The sequence below is a fragment of the Oncorhynchus mykiss genome, chromosome 9 (genome assembly GCF_057628025.1).
Source record: "Oncorhynchus mykiss isolate SJ-2025 chromosome 9, ASM5762802v1, whole genome shotgun sequence".
Classification (NCBI taxonomy): domain Eukaryota; kingdom Metazoa; phylum Chordata; class Actinopteri; order Salmoniformes; family Salmonidae; genus Oncorhynchus; species Oncorhynchus mykiss.
In genome coordinates this window covers 73,330,578-73,353,938 of record NC_143030.1, presented here as the reverse complement: position 1 = coordinate 73,353,938, position 23,361 = coordinate 73,330,578, and the positions used below count along the sequence as shown (strand labels likewise).

Sequence of the window (23,361 nt, the reverse complement as noted above, 5' to 3'; positions counted from 1 at the left end):
TTGAGTTGTATGTCATTGTATTATTCAAGAGGCATGCTCCATCACACAGTCCTACCAGCCAGCTGTCCACCGGTCTCTGCCCCTCCCATAAACTTTTCTTTCCTACGGCTATTCTTCTCGAGATCCCCTTTCAGTCGTATAATGCCCCCTTCCCCTCCTCCGAGAGTCCTGTCTGCGTCAATGGGGCAGAGCGTGTCTGGACAAACAAACAAAAAGTGAACACGGAAGGAGGAATTATCCCAAATGAAGTTAGATTTTACTTTGTTATTCTTTCAAAAACTCATCTAGAAAATATACCCAGTTAAAGAAAAAAAAATCGGTCAAAATTCCAAAACTTCGCAGCACGCTCCTCTCTCTTTCTAGAGAACGGATTGATCCGAGGACAGACGTCCCACCATAGAACGAAACGCCCCAATACCCATCACACATGTGACCCGAGATAGACTCTGCACATTTCCTCAACGAGGTGCTGTGGTGAAGTCCTCAGGATTGTTGGACCAACGCTTCTAAAAGGTAAAAATAATTATCACATTTTACAATCGTATTGTTGTTATATGGCACAGTGAGAATACAGTAACTGGGTGTACAGTAACAATGTAGACAGTTTAAAACTATGCAAAGTTACTGTATCATTATCAGATGAATGTATAGACGTTCCAACAGGACAACTGATACAAAGTTTCAATCGATGAGTTTGGCGGTGATTCTTCAGAATGCATTTTATCTGTGTGAGTGTGACTGACTATGAGGATGACTTTTTCAACTCAGATTTATCTGAAAAGTACTCTTTGATCCAGACATAAAATATTTGACAGACATTAGATGAGCAACTCTCAGCCTTCCTGTTATTTTACATGGTTATTATTTGTCTGATAAACGGTGTGTCATATGAGCATTACTTTAAGTTGACCTCTTAGACCCAGAATTAAAGCTGCAATAGTCCTAACATATTACTAATTGAGAGTGTGTTGTTTATACACCACACTAGTTATCTTAATGATACAATCACCAGTAGATCCTGTCAATCAATCAATCAAACGTATTTATAAAGCCCTTCTTACATCAGCCGATGTCACAAAGTGCTGTGCAGAAACCCAGCCTAAAACCCCAAACAGCAAGCAATGCAGGTGTAGAAGCACAGTGGCTAGGAAAAACTCCCTAGAAAGGCAGGAATTTAGGAAGAAACCTAGAGAGGAACCAGGCTCTGAGGGGATTATAACAGTACATGGCCAAGTTGTTCAAATGTTCATAGATGACCAGCAGGGTCAAATAATAATAATCACAGTGGTTGTAGAGGTGGCAACAGGTCAGCACCTCAGGAGTAAATGTCATTTGGCTTTTCATAGTCGATCATTCAGAGTTAGAGACAGCAGGTGCGGTAGAGAGAGAGAGAGACGAAAACAGCAGGCCTGGGACAAGGTAGCACGTCTGGTGAACAGGTCAGGGTTCCATAGCTGCAGGCAGAACAGTTGAAACTGGAGCAGCAGCATGACCAAGTGGACTGGGGACAGCAAGGAGTCATCATGCCAGGCATAGTCCTAGGGTTCAGGTCCTCAGAGAGAAAGAGAGAGGGAGAGAGGAGAGAAGTCGAGGGAGCATACTTAAATTCACACAGGACACCAGATAAGACATGAGAAATACTCCAGATATAACAGACTGACCCTAGCCCCCGACACATAAACTATTGCAGCATAAATACTGGAGGCTGAGACAGGAGGGGTCAGGAAACACTGCTTGCCCCGTCCGACGATACACCCGGACAGGGCTAAACAGGCAAGATATAACCCCACCCACTTTGCCAAAACACAGCCCCCACACCACTAGAGGGATATCTTCAACCACCAACTTACTACCCTGAGACAAGGCCGAGTATAGCCCACGAAGATCTCCCCCATGGTACGAACCTGAGGGGGGCGCCAACCTGGACAGGAAGATCACGTCAGTGACTCAACCCACTCAAGTGACGCACCCTTCCTAGGGACGGCATGGAAGAGCACCAGTAAGCCAGTGACTCAGCCCCCGTAATAGGGTTAATAGGGAGAGAGGGGTACCGGCCAGGCAGAGACAGCAAGAGCGGTTCGTCGTTCCAGTGGCTTTCCATTCACCTTCACACCCCTGGGCCAGACTACACTCAATCATAGGGCCTCCTGAAGAGATGAGGCTTCAATAAAGACAAAGGTGGAGACTGAGTCTGTCTCTCTCATGGATAGGAAGATCATTCCATAAAAAATAAGCTATATAGGAGGAAACCCTGCCTCCAGCTGTTTGCTTAGAAATTCTAGGGACAATAAGGAGGCCTTGCCTAGTTAAATAAAGGTCAAATGTAGAGCAGGATCAAATCGGAAAGATATTTAGGAGCAAGCCCATGTAATGCTTTGTAGGTTAGCAGTAAAACCTTGAAATCAGCCCTTGCCTTGACAGGAAGCCAGTGTAGGGAGGCTAGCACTGGAGTAACATGATCACATTTGTTGGTTCTAGTCAAGATTCTAGCAGCCGTGTTTAGCACTAACATAAATGTATTTAGTGCTTTATCCAGATAGCCGGAAAGTAGAGCATTGCAGTAGTCTAATCTAGAAGTGTCAAAAGCACGGATACATTTTTCTGCATCATTTCTGGACAGAAAGTTAATCATTTTTGCAATGCTACGTAGATGGAAAAAAGTTGACCTTGAAACAGTCTTGATATGTTCGTCAAAAGAGAGATCAGGGTCCAGAGTAACGCCGAGGTCCTTCACAGTTTTATTTGAGACGACTGTACAACCATCAAGATTAATTGTCAGATCCAACAGAAGATCTCTTTGTTTCTTGGGACCTAGAACAAGCATCTCTGTTTTGTCCGAGTTTATAAGTAGACCATTTGCCGCCATCCACTTCCTTATGTCTGAAACACAGGCTTCCAGGGAGGGAAATTTTGGGGCTTCACCATGTTTCAGAACCAGAACAATGGGTTATCTCCTCTATGATCTCTGTATTAATGCTGTTCTCTATGGTCTCTGTATTAATGCTGTCCTCTATGGTCTCTGTATTAATATTGTCCTCTCTGGTCTCTGTATTAATGTTGTCATCTATGATCTCTGTATTATGGTCTCTGTGTTAATGTTGTCCTCTATGGTCTCTGTATTAATGTTGTCCTCTATGGTCTCTGTATTAACGTTGTCCTCTATGGTCTCTGTATTAATGTTGTCCTCTATGGTCTCTGTATTAATGCTGTCCTCTATGGTCTCTGTATTAATGCTGTCCTCTATGGTCTCTGTATTAATGCTGTCCTCTATGGTCTCTGTATTATAGTCTCTGTATTAATGCTGTCCTCTATGGTCTCTGTATTAATGCTGTTCTTGGTCTGTAGCAGAGCTGCTGTGTCTGCCTAGCATATGGCCTCCACTGCTTGGGTTCAGGCAACTGTGTGTGTGTGTGTGTGGGAGGGAGGTTCATTCTCTCCATGCTGGTGTGGTGATAAAATTAGAATGAATGACTTTAGAATAACCATTCTATTCATTCTAATTCTATGGTTGTGGAATTTCAGATGTTCTTCTCTACCAATTTTGCCCATTGTTTTACCACTATGTTGATGGATACATATTTTGACTTTACAGTACTGTTGGTCTAGATAAGATGATCAAAGAAAATATTGTGGGGTTATAAAACTCCACTCACTCACTCACTCACTCACTCACACCTCACTCACACCTCACTCACTCACTCACTCACTCACTCACTCACTCACTCACTCACCTCACTCACTCACTCGTCCCATAGGGCGGCACACAATTGGCCCAGCGTCACCCGGGGCAGGCTGTCATTGTAAATAATAATTTGTTCTTAACTGACTTGCCTAGTTAAATAAAGGTTAAATAAATGGAATCCCTTTCCTCCACTCCAGCAGACCATGTTGTGTATATACAGACAGAACAGAATGGATCCATTTTGTAAAGTCATTTAGTTTCTTCCATAGTATCAGCATTCACTAGTGAATCTTAATTACAGGCTTCACATACGCCTTGGTTTGGTTTCATTTGAACACACACACACACACACACACACACACACACACCATCATCATCATCATCAACTGTAAACAAACCGTTTCCCGTTAGATGTTTAGTTTTCACAGTCCTCCGAGCAGAGGGGAATGAGGATGGGAGTAACAGAAGCAGTGATCCTGACAAGCCATCCTAAGATTGCTGTGATCACTGATCATCACAGGACTTTGGGGAAGTTAGCTTGTTATGACAACAGCAATGAAGCCATGGTCTACTGTAAGGTAGAGCATAAGGTAACAGTAATACTACAGGAAATGCTGAGATTTTTGGCTACTCTTGACCCAGTGGAGTGGAGCTGGCCCGAATTAGTCGACTGGTCGATAAGCTGTTGGTCGACCAAGAAAATCAAGCACACAGCCATGCAATCTCCATAGACAAACATTGGCAGTAGAATGGCCTTACTGATGAGCTCAGTGACTTTCAACGTGGCATCGTCATAGTATGCCACCTTCCCAACAACTCAGTTCATAAAATTTCTGGCCTGCTTGAGCTGTCATGGTCAACTGGTAAGCCACACAAGCTAAGAGAACGGAACCGCCGAGTGCTTCATCAATAAGTGCATCGATGACATCGTCCCCACAGTGACTGTACGTACATACCCCAACCAGAAGCCATGGATTACAGGCAGCATCCGCACTGAGCTAAAGGCTAGAGCTGCTGTTTTCAAGGAGCGGGACTCTAACCTGGAAGCTTATAAGAAATCCCGCTATGCCCTCCGACGAACCATCAAACAGGCAACACGTCAATACAGGACTAAGATCAAATCGTACTACACCGGCTCTGACGTTTGTCGGATGTGGCAGGGCTTGCAAGCCATTACAGACTACAATGGGAACCACAGCCGAGAGTGACACGAGCCTACAAGACGAGCTAAACTACTTCTATGCTCGCTTCAAGGCAAATAACACTGAAACATGCATGAGAGCACCAGCTGTACCGGAAGACGGTGTGATCACGCTCTCCGCAGCCGATGTGAGTGAGACCTTTAGACAGGTCAACATTCACAAGGCCACTGGGCCAGACGGATTACCAGGATGTGTACTGCAAGCATGCGCTGACCAACTAGCAAGTGTCTTCACTGACATTTTCAACCTCTCCTTGTCCGAGTCTGCAATACCAACATGTTTTAAGCAGACCACCTTAGTGCCTGTGCCCAAGAACACTAAGGTAATCTGCCTAAATGACTACCGACCCGTAACACTCATGTCTGTAGCCATGAAGTGCTTTGAAAGGCTGGTCATAGCTCAAATAAACGCCATCATCCCAGAAACCCTAGACCCACTCCAATTGGCATACCACCCCGACAGATCCACAGATGATGCAGTTTCTATTGCACTCCACACTGCCCTTTCCCACCTGGACAAAAGGAACACCTATGTGAGAATGCTATTCATTGACTACTGCTCAGCGTTCAACACCATAGTGCCGTCAAAGCTCATCAATAAGCTAAGGACCTTGGGACTTAACACCTCCCTCTGCAACTGGATCATGGACTTCCTGACGGGTCGCACTCACCACATCCGCCACGCTGATCCTCAACACAGGGGCCCCTCAGGGGTGCGTGCTCAGCACCCTCCTGTACTCCCTGTTCACTCATGACTGCACGGCCAGGCACAACTCCAACACCATCATTAAGTTTGCAGATGACAACAGCCTGATCACTGACAACAACAAGACAGCCTATAGGGAGGAGGTCAGAGACCTGGCCGTGTGGTGCCAGGACAACAACCTCTCCCTCAACGTGATCAAGACAAAGGAGATGATTGTGGACTACAGGAAAGAGAGGACCGAGCACACCCCCATTCTCATCAACGGGGCTGTAGTGGAGCAGCTTGAGAGCTTCAAGTTCCTTGGTGTTCACATCACCAACAAACTAACACGGTCCAAGCACACTAAGACAGTCGTGAAGAGGGCACAACAAAACCTATTCCCCCTCAGGAGACTGAAAAGATTTGGCATGGGTCCTCAGATCCTCAAAAGGTTTAACAGTTGCACCAGCAAGAGCATCCTGACTGGTTTCATCACTGCCTGGAATGGCAACTGCTCGGCCTCCAACCGCAAGGCACTACAGAGGGAGACTTTATGGCAAATTATGTTTTATCTTGGCATAGGTTTACAACTTATAGAAAGGTTCTGAATAATGCTGTACCCCAATCCAATCCAATCCACCCACTCAGTAGACCTAGGCCTCAGGCAACCACAGACATTGTGAAAGTCTTAAGTGGGCGAAACACCATATTACCCTAACTCTGACTGCCTCTGTCTGATTACTCAGTTCTTGAGTTCCTGTTGCTGTCTGTTTTTTATTACAGTCAGTGTCTGAGTCAGAGAGTTCCCCCTATGTAGGTCTCCACCTCACTCCACTTCACCCACTCAGACCTAGCCCTGTTTTCCCCCTCTCTCTGTCTGAATATGCTGTTTCTGCTCATATAAGTTTGTATTCAAGGTTAGAGTTCCTCTTCCTTTCCACTGTCTCACTGTAGGCCCCTACCTCAGCCCCCTTCCTTTCCACTGTCTCACTGTAGGCCCCTACCTCAGCCCCCTTCCTTTCCACTGTCTCACTGTAGGACCCTACCTCAGCCCCCTTCCTTTCCACTGTCTCACTGTAGGCCCCTACCTCAGTCCTCTTCCTTTCCACTGTCTCACTGTAGGCCCCTACCTCAGTCCTCTTCCTTTCCACTGTCTCACTGTAGGACCCTACCTCAGCCCCCTTCCTTTCCACTGTCTCACTGTAGGCCCCTACCTCAGCCCCCTTCCTTTCCACTGTCTCACTGTAGGCCCCTACCTCAGCCCCCTTCCTTTCCACTGTCTCACTGTAGGCCCCTACCTCAGCCCCCTTCCTTTCCACTGTCTCACTGTAGGCCCCTACCTCAGCCCCCTTCCTTTCCACTGTCTCACTGTAGGACCCTACCTCAGCCCCCTTCCTTTCCACTGTCTCAATGTAGGCCCCTACCTCAGCCCCCTTCCTTTCCACTGTCTCACTGTAGGCCCCTACCTCAGCCCCCTTCCTTTCCACTGTCTCAATGTAGGCCCCTACCTCAGCCCCCTTCCTTTCCACTGTCTCAATGTAGGCCCCTACCTCAGCCCCCTTCCTTTCCACTGTCTCACTGTAGGCCCCTACCTCAGCCCCCTTCCTTTCCACTGTCTCACTGTAGGCCCCTACCTCAGCCCCCTTCCTTTCCACTGTCTCAATGTAGGCCCCTACCTCAGCCCCCTTCCTTTCCACTGTCTCAATGTAGGCCCTTACCTCAGCCCCCTTCCTTTCCACTGTCTCACTGTAGGCCCCTACCTCAGTCCTCTTCCTTTCCATTGTCTCACTGTAGGACCCTACCTCAGTCCCCTTCCTTTCCACTGTCTCACTGTAGGCCCCTACCTCAGTCCTCTTCCTTTCCACTGTCTCACTGTAGGCCCCTACCTCAGTCCTCTTCCTTCCACTGTCTCACTGTAGGCCCCTACCTCAGCCCTCTTCCTTTCCACTGTCTCACTGTAGGCCCCTACCTCAGCCCCCTTCCTTTCCACTGTCTCACTGTAGGACCCTACCTCAGCCCCCTTCCTTTCCACTGTCTCACTGTAGGCCCCTACCTCAGTCCTCTTCCTTTCCACTGTCTCACTGTAGGCCCCTACCTCAGTCCTCTTCCTTTCCACTGTCTCACTGTAGGACCCTACCTCAGCCCCCTTCCTTTCCACTGTCTCACTGTAGGCCCCTACCTCAGCCCCCTTCCTTTCCACTGTCTCACTGTAGGCCCCTACCTCAGCCCCCTTCCTTTCCACTGTCTCACTGTAGGCCCCTACCTCAGCCCCCTTCCTTTCCACTGTCTCACTGTAGGACCCTACCTCAGCCCCCTTCCTTTCCACTGTCTCACTGTAGGCCCCTACCTCAGCCCCCTTCCTTTCCACTGTCTCAATGTAGGCCCCTACCTCAGCCCCCTTCCTTTCCACTGTCTCAATGTAGGCCCCTACCTCAGCCCCCTTCCTTTCCACTGTCTCACTGTAGGCCCCTACCTCAGCCCCCTTCCTTTCCACTGTCTCAATGTAGGCCCCTACCTCAGCCCCCTTCCTTTCCACTGTCTCAATGTAGGCCCCTACCTCAGCCCCCTTCCTTTCCACTGTCTCACTGTAGGCCCCTACCTCAGTCCTCTTCCTTTCCACTGTCTCACTGTAGGACCCTACCTCAGTCCCCTTCCTTTCCACTGTCTCACTGTAGGCCCCTACCTCAGTCCTCTTCCTTCCACTGTCACACTGTAGGCCCCTACCTCAGCCCTCTTCCTTTCCACTGTCTCACTGTAGGCCCCTACCTCAGCCCTCTTCCTTCCACTGTCTCACTGTAGGCCCCTACCTCAGTCCTCTTCCTTCCACTGTAGGACCCTACCTCAGCCCTCTTCCTTCCACTGTCACACTGTAGGCCCCTACCTCAGTCCTCTTCCTTCCACTGTCACACTGTAGGCCCCTACCTCAGCACATTTCCTTCCACTGTCTCACTGTAGGCCCCTACCTCAGCCCCCTTCCTTCCACTGTCACACTGTAGGCCCCTACCTCAGCCCCCTTCCTTCCACTGTCACACTGTAGGCCCCAACCTCAGCCCCCTTCCTTCCACTGTCACACTGTAGGCCCCTACCTCAGCACATTTCCTTCCACTGTCTCACTGTAGGCCCCTACCTCAGTCCTCTTCCTTCCACTGTAGGCCCCTACCTCAGCCCTCTTCCTTCCACTGTCTCACTGTAGGCCCCTACCTCAGTCCTCTTCCTTCCACTATCTCACTGTAGGCCCCTACCTCAGTCCTCTTCCTTCCACTGTAGGCCCCTACCTCAGCCCTCTTCCTTCTACTGTCTCACTGTAGGCCCCTACCTCAGCACATTTCCTTCCACTGTCTCACTGTAGGACCCTACCTCAGTCCTCTTCCTTCCACTGTAGGACCCTACCTCAGCCCTCTTCCTTCCACTGTCTCACTGTAGGCCCCTACCTCAGTCCTCTTCCTTCCACTATAGGCCCCTACCTCAGCCCTCTTCCTTTCACTGTCTCACTGTAGGCCCCTACCTCAGCCCTCTTCCTTCCACTGTCTCACTGTAGGCCTCTACCTCAGCCCCCTTCCTTCCACTGTAGGACCCTACCTCAGCCCTCTTCCTTCCACTGTCTCACTGTAGGCCCCTACCTCAGCCCTCTTCCTTTCACTGTCTCACTGTAGGCCCCTACCTCAGTCCTCTTCCTTTCACTGTCTCACTGTAGGCTCCTACCTCAGTCCTCTTCCTTCCACTGTCTCACTGTAGGCCCCTACCTCAGCCACTCAGCCCTGTTCCTTTCCACTCTCCTCCTCCTGCTCTGTTGTCTCAGTGTTGGCCCAACCAACCAGCGCTCCTTCTCGACTGGATCAGCAATTATTGAACCCACAGCAGATTGTCCAGACTGGTGGATACAGGTAGCCTAGTGGTTAAGGCGTTGGGCCGGTAACCGAGAGGTCGCTGGTGCGAATCCCTGAGCCGACTAGGTGAATAATTTGTCCGTGCCATTGAGCCTATTCTCTATATAGAAGACATGGGCCCTGGTCAAAAGTAGTGCACCCTAAAGGGAATAGGGTTCCATTTGGAACTCTCCCAGGGTGATGAGTCCTCCGCATCTCTACAGGAACAGGCCTGATACCCATCTCTAAACATCACTGCTCTAGATAGGGCCAGTGGATTATTTGGACTTGGTAACCCACAGTGGCTAAGGCAACATGACCTGTAGAGACGTGAGCTACATGAGTTCCTTCCGTCTGTTGACATACTGAAGTTGTGTTTTTAGACATAGATACAGAAGATTCATGTCAACAGCTCAAATTTGCTGCCCAGTCTAAAGGAAGTTATTTTCAGCAGTGTAGTGGTCATGGGATGTGCCCAAAATGGCATCATATTCCCTATAGTGCACAACCTTTGACCAGAGCTATGGGCATGATATAGGGAGTAGGGTGCCATTTCAGATGCACACTTGGTCTACGCTGACCTGTTCAATCTATCTAGAAAATCTAGAACAGGATGATCTATTTTGGATGTTGATGGAGAGAGAGTTGACGGAGAGAGAGTGCTTGCATGTACACTGACTTAAAGCAACGATATTTGAGTGACAGGCTGTTTTAAAACTCTGCATCTGGAATTAAAACAATAACAAGGTGATCCCTGAAAGCCAGATGGAGATGTTCAGGCTTTCTATTACTGTAGCATAGGCTGTGCTGCTGCCTACCTGTCACAAAACGTTACCATGGTGAGATGATACATAGATCTACAGTACATTCATTGTGAACTACTCTCCATCCTGAGATGGTCTGTCCCCACCCTGAGCGTTGATTCATCATGCCGAGGCCGTATAGAGCCCGTATAGAGCCCGTATAGAGGCCGTATAGAGGCCGTATGGAGGCCGTATAGAGGCCATATGGAGGCCGTATAGAGACCGTATAGAGCCCGTATAGAGCCCGTATAGAGCCCGTATAGAGGCCGTATAGAGCCTGTATAGAGGCCGTATAGAGGCCGTATTTAGACATGGCATATAATTAAAAAGTTCCATTTCACACCATGCTGTTCATATAAATAATTTATTATAATTTACCGTTTTCTCTCAGTTATTTATACCAGGGAAAGGGAGTGGTTTTGGGCGGTAAATCTCAGTAACCGGGTTCCCGCCATTCAACCCTAGTACGTATACAAACACGCACGCACACACGCACACGCACACACACGCACACACACACGCACGCACACGCACACACACACACACAATAGAATGGATCATAAACATTGTTTATGTGTTCAACAGTGTGAGAATGTATAAGTGAAATCCTAGATGTGCTATATCATGAACCTTCAGTGTCTTTATGTGAGCTGGCTGATGCTACAGAGACAGGTTCAGCATTGAAACATTGTTCCACTTCAAAAGCCCCTCGAGGGTTGTTTCTCTGGACACTGGTTGAATGGAGCGCTGTTGGTGTGTGTGTGACTCTGGGAGGGGGAACAGGTGCAGTCCATGAGAGGGATAATTCCCCTGCTCTGCAGCCATCTGCTTTCCTGTTCTCTTTTTTGGGGTGCGACGGTGCGTCCCTTTTAAACGCCCTCTGACATTCCGTATGGCAACACACACACACTCCCCTTGGAGAACAGCGGTACGCCCTGTGACCGTTGCCATAGCGTCCGGTTTCGGATTAACCCATGGTCCCCTCGCACATGTGCCGAGTCAAGCATGGGGGCTGCTGCCTATTGTGAAGGGAGAACAGGGCAGGAGGGAGGGAGAACAGGGCAGGAGGGAGGGAGGGAGAACAGGGCAGGAGGGAGGGAGGGAGAACAGGGCAGGAGGGAGGGAGGGAGGGAGAACAGGGCAGGAGGGAGGGAGAACAGGGCAGGAGGGAGGGAGAACAGAGCAAGAGGGAGGGAGAACAGAGCAGGAGGGAGGGAGAACAGGGTAGGAGGTAGGGAGGACAGGGCAGGAGGGAGAGAGGACAGGGCAGGAGGGAGGGAGAACAGGGCAGGAGGGAGGGAGAACAGGGTAGGAGGGAGAGAGGTAAGGGTAGGAGGGAGGGAGGACAGGGTAGGAGGGAGGGAGGGAGAAGAGGGAGGAGGGAGAAGAAGAAAGAGAGAGAAGAGGAAGCTAGAGGATCAGAATAAAAATACTTTCGGCATCAGGAATGGAAACGTATATTTTTTAGGTGAATCAGTTTTCCCCCGTCCTGAGAGATCATAAAGCTGGATATGTTTTTAGGTGAATCAGTTTTCCCCCGTCCTGAGAGATCATAAAGCTGGATATGTTTTTTAGGTGAATCAGTTTTCCCCCGTCCTGAGAGATCATAAAGCTGGATATGTTTTTAGGTGAATCAGTTTTCCCCCGTCCTGAGAGATCATAAAGCTGGATATGTTTTTAGGTGAATCAGTTTTCCCCCGTCCTGAGAGATCATAAAGCTGGATATGTTTTTAGGTGAATCAGTTTTCCCCCGTCCTGAGAGATCATAAAGCTGGATATGTTTTTAGGTGAATCAGTTTTCCCCCGTCCTGAGAGATCATAAAGCTGGATATGTTTTTTAGGTGAATCAGTTTTCCCCCGTCCTGAGAGATCATAAAGCTGGATATGTTTTTAGGTGAATCAGTTTTCCCCCGTCCTGAGAGATCATAAAGCTGGATATGTTTTTAGGTGAATCAGTTTTCCCCCGTCCTGAGAGATCATAAAGCTGGATATGTTTTTTGGTGAATCAGTTTTCCCCCGTCCTGAGAGATCATAAAGCTGGATATGTTTTTAGGTGAATCAGTTTTCCCCCGTCCTGAGAGATCATAAAGCTGGATATGTTTTTAGGTGAATCAGTTTCCCCCGTCCTGAGAGATCATAAAGCTGGATATGTTTTTAGGTGAATCAGTTTTCCCCCGTCCTGAGAGATCATAAAGCTGGATATGTTTTTAGGTGAATCAGTTTTCCCCCGTCCTGAGAGATCATAAAGCTGGATATGTTTTTAGGTGAATCAGTTTTCCCCCGTCCTGAGAGATCATAAAGCTGGATATGTTTTTAGGTGAATCAGTTTTCCCCCGTCCTGAGAGATCATAAAGCTGGATATGTTTTTAGGTGAATCAGTTTTCCCCCGTCCTGAGAGATCATAAAGCTGGATATGTTTTTAGGTGAATCAGTTTTCCCCCGTCCTGAGAGATCATAAAGCTGGATATGTTTTTAGGTGAATCAGTTTTCCCCCGTCCTGAGAGATCATAAAGCTGGATATGTTTTTAGGTGAATCAGTTTTCCCCCGTCCTGAGAGATCATAAAGCTGGATATGTTTTTAGGTGAATCAGTTTTCCCCCGTCCTGAGAGATCATAAAGCTGGATATGTTTTTTAGGTGAATCAGTTTTCCCCCGTCCTGAGAGATCATAAAGCTGGATATGTTTTTAGGTGAATCAGTTTTCCCCCGTCCTGAGAGATCATAAAGCTGGATATGTTTTTAGGTGAATCAGTTTTCCCCCGTCCTGAGAGATCATAAAGCTGGATATGTTTTTAGGTGAATCAGTTTTCCCCCGTCCTGAGAGATCATAAAGCTGGATATGTTTTTAGGTGAATCAGTTTTCCCCCGTCCTGAGAGATCATAAAGCTGGATATGTTTTTAGGTGAATCAGTTTTCCCCCGTCCTGAGAGATCATAAAGCTGGATATGTTTTTTAGGTGAATCAGTTTTCCCCCGTCCTGAGTGATCATAAAGCTGGATATGTTTTTTGGTGAATAAGGATGATTTAATAATGATTTAACTATTTGTCTATTTTCCAACAGGTTTTAACAGTGTGAAAATACCTTCCAACAGCCATGATGGATAAAGAGGAGACCAGTGACACTGACAGTGGGATCATTCTCAACTCTGGTAAGTGCTTAACACATCAACAACCCTAAATGTGAAAGAGATCCATTCTAGGTTCAGATATAAATCGTTACGGAAAGCACTGAACGCATTATTAATGCTGAGACCTAAATCTGTCGTATCAAATATTGAACTTCAGAGATAAATTCAGGAGATAAATTCAAGAGATAAAGTGTATTGATAGTTGGCAAGCTTGCTGAAATGTCTATAATCTATAGCAATCGTTAATTCTGTGATAAAAGCACCAAATGTGGCACCATGTGATGCCTGCATGAGGCCTGTGCTCTGTGGAAAAATCTCCATTAACATCATCTCAGGTCCCGACAGCCCCACGTTGCCAGTCAAGGACCTGACCACCCACACCCGGGCCATGAGGCTGAAGCACCAGGCTCTGGAGAACAGGCTGGAGCTGTGTCTACTGGACCTCAAGAAGCTCTGCATTAGAGAGGCTGTGAGTATTCACACTATTGTATTTATGCATATCTATAACGGTGTTGATATATATATATATATATATATATATTATATATACAGTACCAGTCAAAAGTTTGGACACACCTCCTCATTCCAGGGGTTTTCTACATTGTAGATTACTAGTGAAGACATTAAACTATGAAATAACACATATGGAATCATGTAGTAACCAAAAAAGTGATAAACAAATCAAAATATATGTTATATTTGAGATTCTTCAAAGTAGCCACCCTTTGCCTTGATGACAGCTTTGCACACGCTTGGCACTCTCTCAACCAGCTTCATGAGGAATGCTTTTACAACAGTCTTGAAGGAGTTCCCACATATGTTGAGCACTTGTTGGCTGCTTTTCCTTCACTCTGCTGTCCAACTCATCCCAAACCATCTCAATTGGGTTGAGGTCGGGTGATTGTGATAGCCAGGTCATCTGATGCAGCACTCCATCACTCTCCTTCTTGGTCAAATAGCCCTTACACAGCCTGGAGATGTTTTGGGTCATTGTCCTGTAGAAAAACAATTGATAGTCCAACTATGCGCAAACCAGATGGGATGGCGTATCTCTGGTTAAGTGTGCCTTGAATTCTAAATAAATCACTGACAGTGTCATCAGCAAAGCACCATCACACCTCCTCCTCGATGCTTCACAGTGGGAACCACATATGCAGAGATCATCCGGTCACCTACTCTTCGTCTCACAAAAACACGGTGGTTGGAACCAAAAACCTCACGTTTGGACTCATCAGACCAAAGGACAGATTTCTACTGGTCTAATGTCCATTGCTCCTGTTTCTTGGCCCAAGCAAGTCTCTTCTTATTGATGTACTTTAGTAGTGGTTTCTTTGCAGCAATTCGACCACAAAGGCCTGATTGGGGCAGCAGGTAGCCTAGTGGTTAGAGCGTTGGGCTAGTAACCGAAAGGTTGCAATTTCAAATTCCTCAGCTGACAAGGTACAAATCTGTCATTCTGCCACTGTTATTAACAGTGGGTTAACAAGTCAGTTAACCCACTGTTTCTAGGCCGTCGTTGTAAATAAGAATTTGTTCTGAACTGACTTGCCTAGTTAAATAAAGTTAACATTAAAAAATGTAATTCACGCATTCTCCTCTGAAGAATTGATGTTGAGATGCGTCTGTTACTTGAACTCTGTGACGCATTTAGTTGGGCTGCAATTTCTGAGGCTGGTAACTCTAATGAACTTATCCTCTGCAGCAGAGGTACCTCTGGGTCTTCCTTTCCTGTGGCGGTCCTCATGAGAACCAGTTTCATCGTATCGCTTCATTGTTTTGCAACTGCTCTTGAAGAAAGTTTCAAAGTTCTTGAAATGTTCCGCCTTGACTGACCTTCAGGTCTTAAAGTAATGATGGACTGTCCTTTCTCTTTGCTTAGCTGTTCTTGCCATAATATGGACTTGGTCTTTTACCAAATAGAGCCATCTTCTGTATACCACCCATACCTTGTTTGAACACAACTGATTGGCTCAAATGCATTAAGGAAAGAAATTCCACAACTTTTAACAAGGCACACCTGTTAATTGAAATGCATTCCAGGTGACTATCTCATGAAGCTGGTTGAGAGAATGCTAGGAGTGTGCAAAGCTGTCATCAAGGCAAAGGGTGGCTACTTTGAAGAATCTCAAATATAAAATATATGGTGTTATATATGGTGTTATTTCATGTCAAAAAATCAAGAAAAACCCTTGAATGAGTAGGTGTATCCAAACTTTTGACTGGTACTGTATATATACTTGCAACAAGAATATATGTGTAACGATGTACACTGAGAGTCGGGAAGCAAGTTCAGGGAGTGAATACATTTAATAAATGAACAAAACAAGAAACACAAACAGCGCACCGACATGAAGCAGGAACAATGACGACTGGGGAGGAAACCAAAGGGAGGGACATATAAAGGGCAGGTAATCAAGGAGGTGATGGAGTCCAGGTGAGTGTCATTATGCGCGTAACGCTGGTGACAGGTGTGCGCCCTAATGAGCAGCCTGGTGACCTAGAGGCCAGCGAGGGAGCATACGTGACAATATGGGTGATGCAGACAATTACATTGATGGAAGCTACAATCTACCTGCAATATTAAAGCTGATCTACCCCCTAATAAAAAATATATAAAAAATAAATAATAATAATAAATATATATATTTTTTTGCGTCAGGGAGGCTGTGAGTGTCTAACCTAGCCTGAGACCTGAAGACCTATGTTAGCTCCCTGAGGTAATGCCTAGGTTGTAGTTCAGTGGGCTAACATAGGTCTCCTGCACGTCACAAAACTGAGTCTCATATTTACATACCAATGGTTCATAGAAGAGTTACAGACTGCTCTTTCAGATGTAATCTCTTAGGGGTGTGTTTAGAAATGACTTCAGTTGACTTTGGATTGTATTTATTTTACAGGAGCTGACAGGTAAGTTGTCTTCAGACTACCCCCTACTTCCTGATGAGAAGCCACCTCGTGTCCGGAGGAGGATAGGAGCTACCTTCAAACTGGATGGCAGTCTCATTCACCAGGATGGAGAGGTACAGACCAATATGAACCCTTCCCACGGTCATCCTTTACACTTCCTATATTACACAGTATTGGTAATAGGTAAGGTCAGGAGTTTTTCCTAACAATATGTCGTAAAGCTTATAAGCAAAGGCAAAGTGCATATCAGATAGAGAGATTTGAACACTGAATACAGTATTTATTTCCTTAAACCCAGCCCAATCAAGAAGTCTATTAAATTGATAGTTCATTGTTATTCATCTAAGCTAAATAAAAATAAAAACTCTCTCACTCAGGATTCAGAGCTTCATTCCTTAGAGGCAGACCTGGCCTTGCAGCTCCAGATCGTTGAAGCGGCCCGTAGACTCTCAGTGGAGGAGCACCTGTCCAAACCACAGAAGAAGAGCAGGCTGCAGCAGTGTAAGAGGGAAGATAGGAAAGTTAAGGATCTCCAGGAAGCTGTGTTTCAGCACAGGATCAGAAACGAGTGCTCCTCTCCACCGACCAACAAGAACAACAACACAGCCAAACACAGAGGTGAATGCTGTGCCTGTGCTACTGCTGCCCCCATCTGGTCACATTGGGCTCTGCAGTCTGCAGGGAGCTTAGGTTACACAGAATCACCGTTTCTAAACATTGTGAGACTTCCGGGAATACTTGCGAAGCAAACTAAGCAGACCAGGCTGGAGCTTGACAAGTCGATGAGAGAAATGAAAAATGATTCCTTAGTTGTTCATTTTCTCTAAATCTAAAAGGCACAACCTAGATTGTATCCCATTTCTTAAGTAGTTGAACATGTTATAACTCCAACCTAGTGAAAGTGACGAACTGACAAGTTTTCATTTTTGTCAAAAACAAATTTACATTGAAGGAGTGCCTTTGAGTTTTATAGTTGTACTGTTGTTCATACTTCATTGGGAACAATTAATTTATACAGATATTTTACGGATGATAGCACCAGGATCACGGGAGGCTGGTGGCACCTTAATTGGGGAGGACGGCTGATAGTAATGGCTGGAGCGGAATAAATGGAATGGTATCAGACACATCAAACACACAGTTTCCAGGTGTTTGATACCATTCCATTCACTCCATTCCAGCCATTATTATGAGCCGTCCTCCCCTGAGCAGCCCCCTGTGGACAGGATATACTGAAGAAGTATTTCAGATACTATTTTTATTGGACAGTTAAGACCCGATGACATGTTTCTACGCATGAGCTTAGCTAGCCAAGGTCGCCATGACATTGATTGATAGGCAGTTTCTACCGATCAATTAAATGTATTTATAAAGCCCTTTTTATGTAAGCAGATGTCACAAAGTTCTTATTCAGAAACCCAGCCTAAAAGCAATGCAGATGCATTAGAACGGTGGCTAGGAAAAACTCCCTAGAAAGGCTGGAACCTAGGAAGATTCTAAGAGATTCTAAGAGTCCATGGCCATTAAGGCTATGCCTATTTTTATACGGTACTGTCTTTGGTTATATTCTCACTCATTCCGATGGAGGTTGGAGTTTTTTTAAATTCACAATTGTTTAGTTATTGAATCACATAAGCAGTACATGTCAGAAGAATTACACTACAAAGTTGATCATTTTCACAACCCCTTCCCCTAATTGAATGAAGTCTTAAATAAAGCCTTCTTTTATTTCTGTCCCCAGATCTGTGCATGTCCGACGACAGCTCCCTGTCTGATGCAGTGGCCCTGGACGATGGTGAGTTATCAACTAACACAGTAGAAATGCCAATACAATTCAACGATTCCAAAGTGTCATGTCTGACCCTTTCTATTGTGTCTCCTCTATCTCTATCTCTATCCATAGACTCTCTCTCTTCCTCATCATCTGTCGACCCACTCATACAGTCCTCTGTGGGCTCCCTGTCCCTCCAGTCCTCCTCATCCCAGGGCAGTCTCCATCACATCTCAGCCCAGAGCCTCAGCTCCAGCTGCAGTGTGGAGCAGACCCAAACCTCCAGTATGGGCTCCAGCTGCAGTGTGGAGTTTCCTGAGCGCTCCCCCATCCAGAACTCCCCCTGGAGAGAGTCTAATCTGGACCAGCCCTATCTGAAACCTAACACTGTCTGCAGCAGCAGGCCAAGGTAAGAGTCCATATCCTTTTTGGATCAGAACGCTGTTAACCAATAAAGGTGGAGCGTAAATATTTATTCTGCCCAGAACCCCATTAAAAAGGGTTTTGCTTTTGACTACATAAACTACATCCTCTAACTTTTAAACTAGCAGTTGTCTAAATCCTGCCCTGCCCACTCTTTCTCTCTCCCTCTTTTTCTGAGCAGAAGTCCAGCAGGGACCCCAGTAGGGACCCCAGTGTTCCCTGCAGACAGCAGAGTCCTGCCCTCCCACTTCCCCTCCATTAAGAACCTGGCTCTGAGACATGGACAGATCAACTCCTCCAGCGCCCCCTCGACTCCAGAGCTGCACGTACGCAGACAGTACTCCCTGTCCTTCAGGTAACCAACCAACGCTTAACAACGTCACCACCGTTACACAGAACGTCGACACCATAACACAGACTGTCGACACCACAACACAGAACGTCGACACCATAACACAGACTGTCGACACCACAACACAGAACGTCAACACCATAACACAGACTGTCGACACCACAACACAGAACGTCGACACCACAACACAGACCGTCGACACCATAACACAGACTGTCGACACCATAACACAGACCGTCGACACCATAACACAGAACGTCAACACCATAACACAGAACATCAACACCATAACACAGAACGTCAACACCATAACACAGAACATCAACACCATAACACAGAACGTCAACACCATAACATCAACACCATAACACAGAACATCAACACCATAACACAGATGAAGGTGTTGATTACCTTTATTGTGTCTTCTTGTGTGTCTATTGTTGTGGGTGGGTAATACGTTACATAAATTATATTGATAAAATACATTGACTAGATTAGATCACATTTAATAATGAAGTTGCTGTATTAATTACACAGTATAGGGAGACAGACATACACAAAGTGCATCACAGTAGCTCACTTTTCTCTCCCCTGTCTTTTTTCATCTTCTCAGGCTTCCCAGAAGTAAGCCCACTCATGACCTGGGTGAGGGACGTGGGAGAGCCAGGTTGCCACGCCGACGGCCAGAGTTCCTGGTTCGGTCTCCACAGTACACCCCCCAGCGTCTGTACCAGTCCAGCTCTGAACACTCTGTCCCATCCTACACCAGCCCCCAGCGACTGTACCAGTCCAGCTCTGAGGACAGCAGCTCTGAACACTCTGTCCCCTCCTACACCAGCCCCCCCAGCCGGGACACGGACAGAGATAATCACAAAGAGAGGGAGGGCCCCGCATCTCCCGAGATCCCCAAGCTCTGCCCTCCTCCCTATGGCTTCCACTACGGAGCCCAAAGTCCCACCAGCCCTGCGTTGAATGGCTCCAGCTTTCACAAGAAAAACAACCAGCACCGGTCCTCTCCCAGCTTGAGAAGAAGAATGGCAGAGGAAGGCACATGTTCCCCTCTTTCCCCACAGGACCTGGGCAGTCCCCTGGGGAAGGGTCTTTACCTGTCCCCCTCCCGGCCCCCACAGCAACAGCAGCAGCACAGACGCTGGCAGCAGGGGCCCCCACCGTCATCCCCCAGGAGAGTTCTGAAGCCTCCACCCCCCTACACTCGCCTGGTACATACCCCGTCACTGAGGGAGTACCCCAATCAACCTGCCCGGGTGTTGCCCAGGGAAATGTCGTCAGACGAGCTCAAGTCCTGGAACCAGTTCCAAAAGTCACGCCCGAGTTCCCTGGAAGGCCAAGGGTTGTTCAGAGTGAAGAGCCCCACGTCCCCTCACCTCCCGCCCTACCTGCAGGTGAGGATGCCCCCTAACACTCACCACCATAGCATTACTAACATCTCATATTGATATTAAAGGAACGGGAATGTAATGTAGAGCGGCAGGTAGCCTAGCGGTTAAGAGTGTAATGTAATGTAGGGCGGCAGGTAGCCTAGCGGTTAAGAGTGTAATGTAATGTAGGGCGGCAGGTAGCCTAGCGGTTAAGAGTGTAATGTAATGTAGGGCGGCAGGTAGCCTAGCGGTAAAGAGTGTAATGTAATGTAGGGCGGCAGGTAGCCTAGCGCTTAAGAGTGTAATGTAGGGTGGCAGGTAGCCTAGCGGTTAAGAGTGTAATATAGGGAGGCAGGTAGCCTAGCGGTTAAGAGTGTAATGTAATGTAGGGCGGCAGGTAGCCTAGCGGTTAAGAGTGTAATGTATTGTAGGGTGGCAGGTAGCCTAGCGGTTAAGAGTGTAATGTAATATAGGGAGGCAGGTAGCCTAGCGGTTAAGAGTGTCATGTAATGTAGAGCGGCAGGTAGCCTAGCGGTTAAGAGTGTAATGTAATGTAGGGCGCCAGGTAGCCTAGCGGTTAAGAGTGTAATGTAGAGTGGCAGGTAGCCTAGCGGTTAAGAGTATAATGTAATGTAGGACGGCAGGTAGCCTAGCGGTTAAGAGTTTAATGTAATGTAGGGTGGCAGGTAGCCTAGCGGTTAAGAGTGTAATGTAATGTAGGGTGGCATGTAGCCTAGCGGTTAAGAGTGTAATGGTATGTAGGGCAGCAGGTAGCCTAGCGGTTAAGAATGTAATGTAGAGTGGCAGGTAGCCTAGCGGTTAAGAGTGTAATGTAATGTAGGGCGGCAGGTAGCCTAGCGGTTAAGAATGTAATGTAGGGTGGCAGGTAGCCTAGCGGTTAAGAGTGTAATGTAATGTAGGGCGGCAGGTATCCTAGCGGTTAAGAATATAATGTAGAGTGGCAGGTAGCCTAGTGGTTAAGAGTGTAATGTAATGTAGGGCGGCAGGTAGCCTAGCGGTTAAGAATGTAATGTAGGGTGGCAGGTAGCCTAGCGGTTAAGAGTGTAATGTAATGTACGGCGGCAGGTAGCCTAGCGGTTAAGAATGTAATGTAGGGTGGCAGGTAGCCTAGCGGTTAAGAATGTAATGTAGGGTGGCAGGTAGCCTAGCGGTTAAGAGTGTAATGTAATGTAGGGCGGCAGGTAGCCTAGCGGTTAAGAGTGTAATGTAATGTAGGGCGGCAGGTAGCCTAGCGGTTAAGAGTATAATGTAATGTAGGGCGGCAGGTAGCCTAGCGGTTAAGAGTGTAATGTAATGTAGGACGGCAGGTAGCCTAGCGGTTAAGAGTGTAATGTAATGTAGGGCGGCAGGTAGCCTAGCGGTTAAGAGTGTAATGGTATGTAGGGCGGCAGGTAGCCTAGCAGTTAAGAACGTTGGGCCAGTAACCGAAAGGTCGCTGGTTTGAATCTCCGAGCTGACTAGGTGAAAAATCTGTTGATGTGCCCTTAAGCAAGGCACTTAACCCTAATTGCTCCTGTAAGTCACTCTGGATAAGAGTGTCTGCTAAATGGCTAAAATTTAAAGTATACATTTAAATATAATGAACAGGAACGAAATGTGTTGTTGTGTTTCAGGGTCCCCACCAGAAGCGGATCCTTCAGAGGGCTGCAGATGGAACTCCTGTACAGTGGTTTGTTGAAGAGGACTCAGAGATCGTCAGCCAGGTGTAACCACAGCCATATACAGTATATGGTACACAATATATATCTATATCTATGCAGTATATGTCTCTGGTTGTAACCAGGGGGAGTTGCCCTACTGTAGTATATGTCTCTGGTTGTAACCAGGGGGAGTTGCCCTACTGTAGTATATGTCTCTGGTTGTAACCAGGGGGAGTTGCCCTACTGTAGTATATGTCTCTGGTTGTAACCAGGGGGAGTTGCCCTACTGCAGTATATGTCTCTGGCTGTAACCAGGGGGAGTTGCCCTACTGTAGTATATGTCTCTGGTTGTAACCAGGGGGAGTTGCCCTACTGCAGTATATGTCTCTGGCTGTAACCAGGGGGAGTTACCCTACTGCAGTATGCTATGCTACACACAAGGAGGGAATGACTTTCTAGAGACTTGAGTATGTCTGTATTTTTTGAGTCAATGGACTCTCTGTGAGATTATATGTCCCTGGTGAGGGACAACTGTCCTCGACAAAATGAAGAAGATCTTGGCTCCATGTGTAGTAGGGCACCGTGAAAAGTATCTAGCTCGACCACTATTTTATCGAATGCTTTATGCAAAGCAAGTTTGACATTTCTATATAAAGGCACTTTGCCAGTTAATTTATTTTATTTAAAAAATTACGTTATTATTATTATCAGGTGAATCAATTAGATTATTTTCTTCAGGTTAAATATGATATGTGTTTGTAACAAGTTTCATACATTTGTTAATGACTATAACATATCAAGATTACTGTAGAAGTTGCGTGTCTTACTGTAGAAGTTGCGTGTCTTACTGTAGAAGTGGCGTGTCTTACTGTAGAAGTTGCGTGTCTTACTGTAGAAGTTGCGTGTCTTACTGTAGAAGTTGCGTGTCTTACTGTAGAAGTTACGTGTCTTACTGTAGAAGTTACGTGTCTGGCACACATATTTGCACAACAAGGTTCACGTAGTTTCCAAATGAAGTTACGTCATTTTTAATATAATTATTTATTTATTTATATTTGTTTTCTTTCTTTATCTATTACATTGGGAGTAATAAAGCTGTAACATTCCTAATATAATTATGTATTTATTTAATTGAATGTCTACATTATCTTTGTTTTCTCTTTTAACTTAAGGGATCCTTCAGCACAACTGTCACTAAATCCTTAATATAATTGTATTATATTATTTTTTAACATCATTTAGAAAATAGAACTAGAAAATGCTAGAAAGTGTCTGTTTCTCTGTAAGCTGTAGTACAATAACATGAAATAAGCTGCACATTAACCTGTTAAACTTTTAATTTATATTAACCTAAGATGCATTTGATTCTAATTGGTTTGTTTGAGGCATAATTGTGTTGGGAGGTTTTCACTGCATTGCGGATTTGTTGTGGTACTAACCAGTTTGTTTGTCTACGTTTTGATATCGTTTCTATATTTATAATTAAAAGGCTTGTTATGACTGA

The 23,361-nt window shown here is 46.3% G+C and overlaps 1 protein-coding gene across 1 annotated transcript; it reads left to right on the top strand.

Moving 5' to 3' along the window:
- The first annotated feature begins 424 nt into the window (after positions 1-424).
- On the top strand, positions 425-23,361 carry LOC110532743 (innate immunity activator protein-like). Its single transcript, XM_021616864.3, has 10 exons — positions 425-513; positions 13,298-13,385; positions 13,700-13,833; positions 16,262-16,384; positions 16,649-16,889; positions 18,013-18,066; positions 18,175-18,451; positions 18,647-18,820; positions 19,431-20,220; positions 21,831-23,361. Exons 2-10 carry the CDS (start codon positions 13,331-13,333, stop codon positions 21,924-21,926), a joined length of 1,944 nt encoding a protein of 647 aa, XP_021472539.2. The 5' UTR covers positions 425-513; positions 13,298-13,330; the 3' UTR covers positions 21,927-23,361.

What these genes read in the sequence shown, in the direction of transcription:
- LOC110532743 (XM_021616864.3), top strand. Translation starts at nt 13,331, where the DNA reads ATGATGGATAAAGAGGAGACCAGTGACACTGACAGTGGGATCATTCTC. An exon ending in TGGGATCATTCTCAACTCTG is followed by an intron (nt 13,386 to 13,699) that starts GTAAGTGCTTAA and finishes ACATCATCTCAG; the next exon opens with GTCCCGACAGCCCCACGTTG. An exon ending in GTCTGCAGCAGCAGGCCAAG is followed by an intron (nt 18,452 to 18,646) that starts GTAAGAGTCCAT and finishes TTTTCTGAGCAG; the next exon opens with AAGTCCAGCAGGGACCCCAG.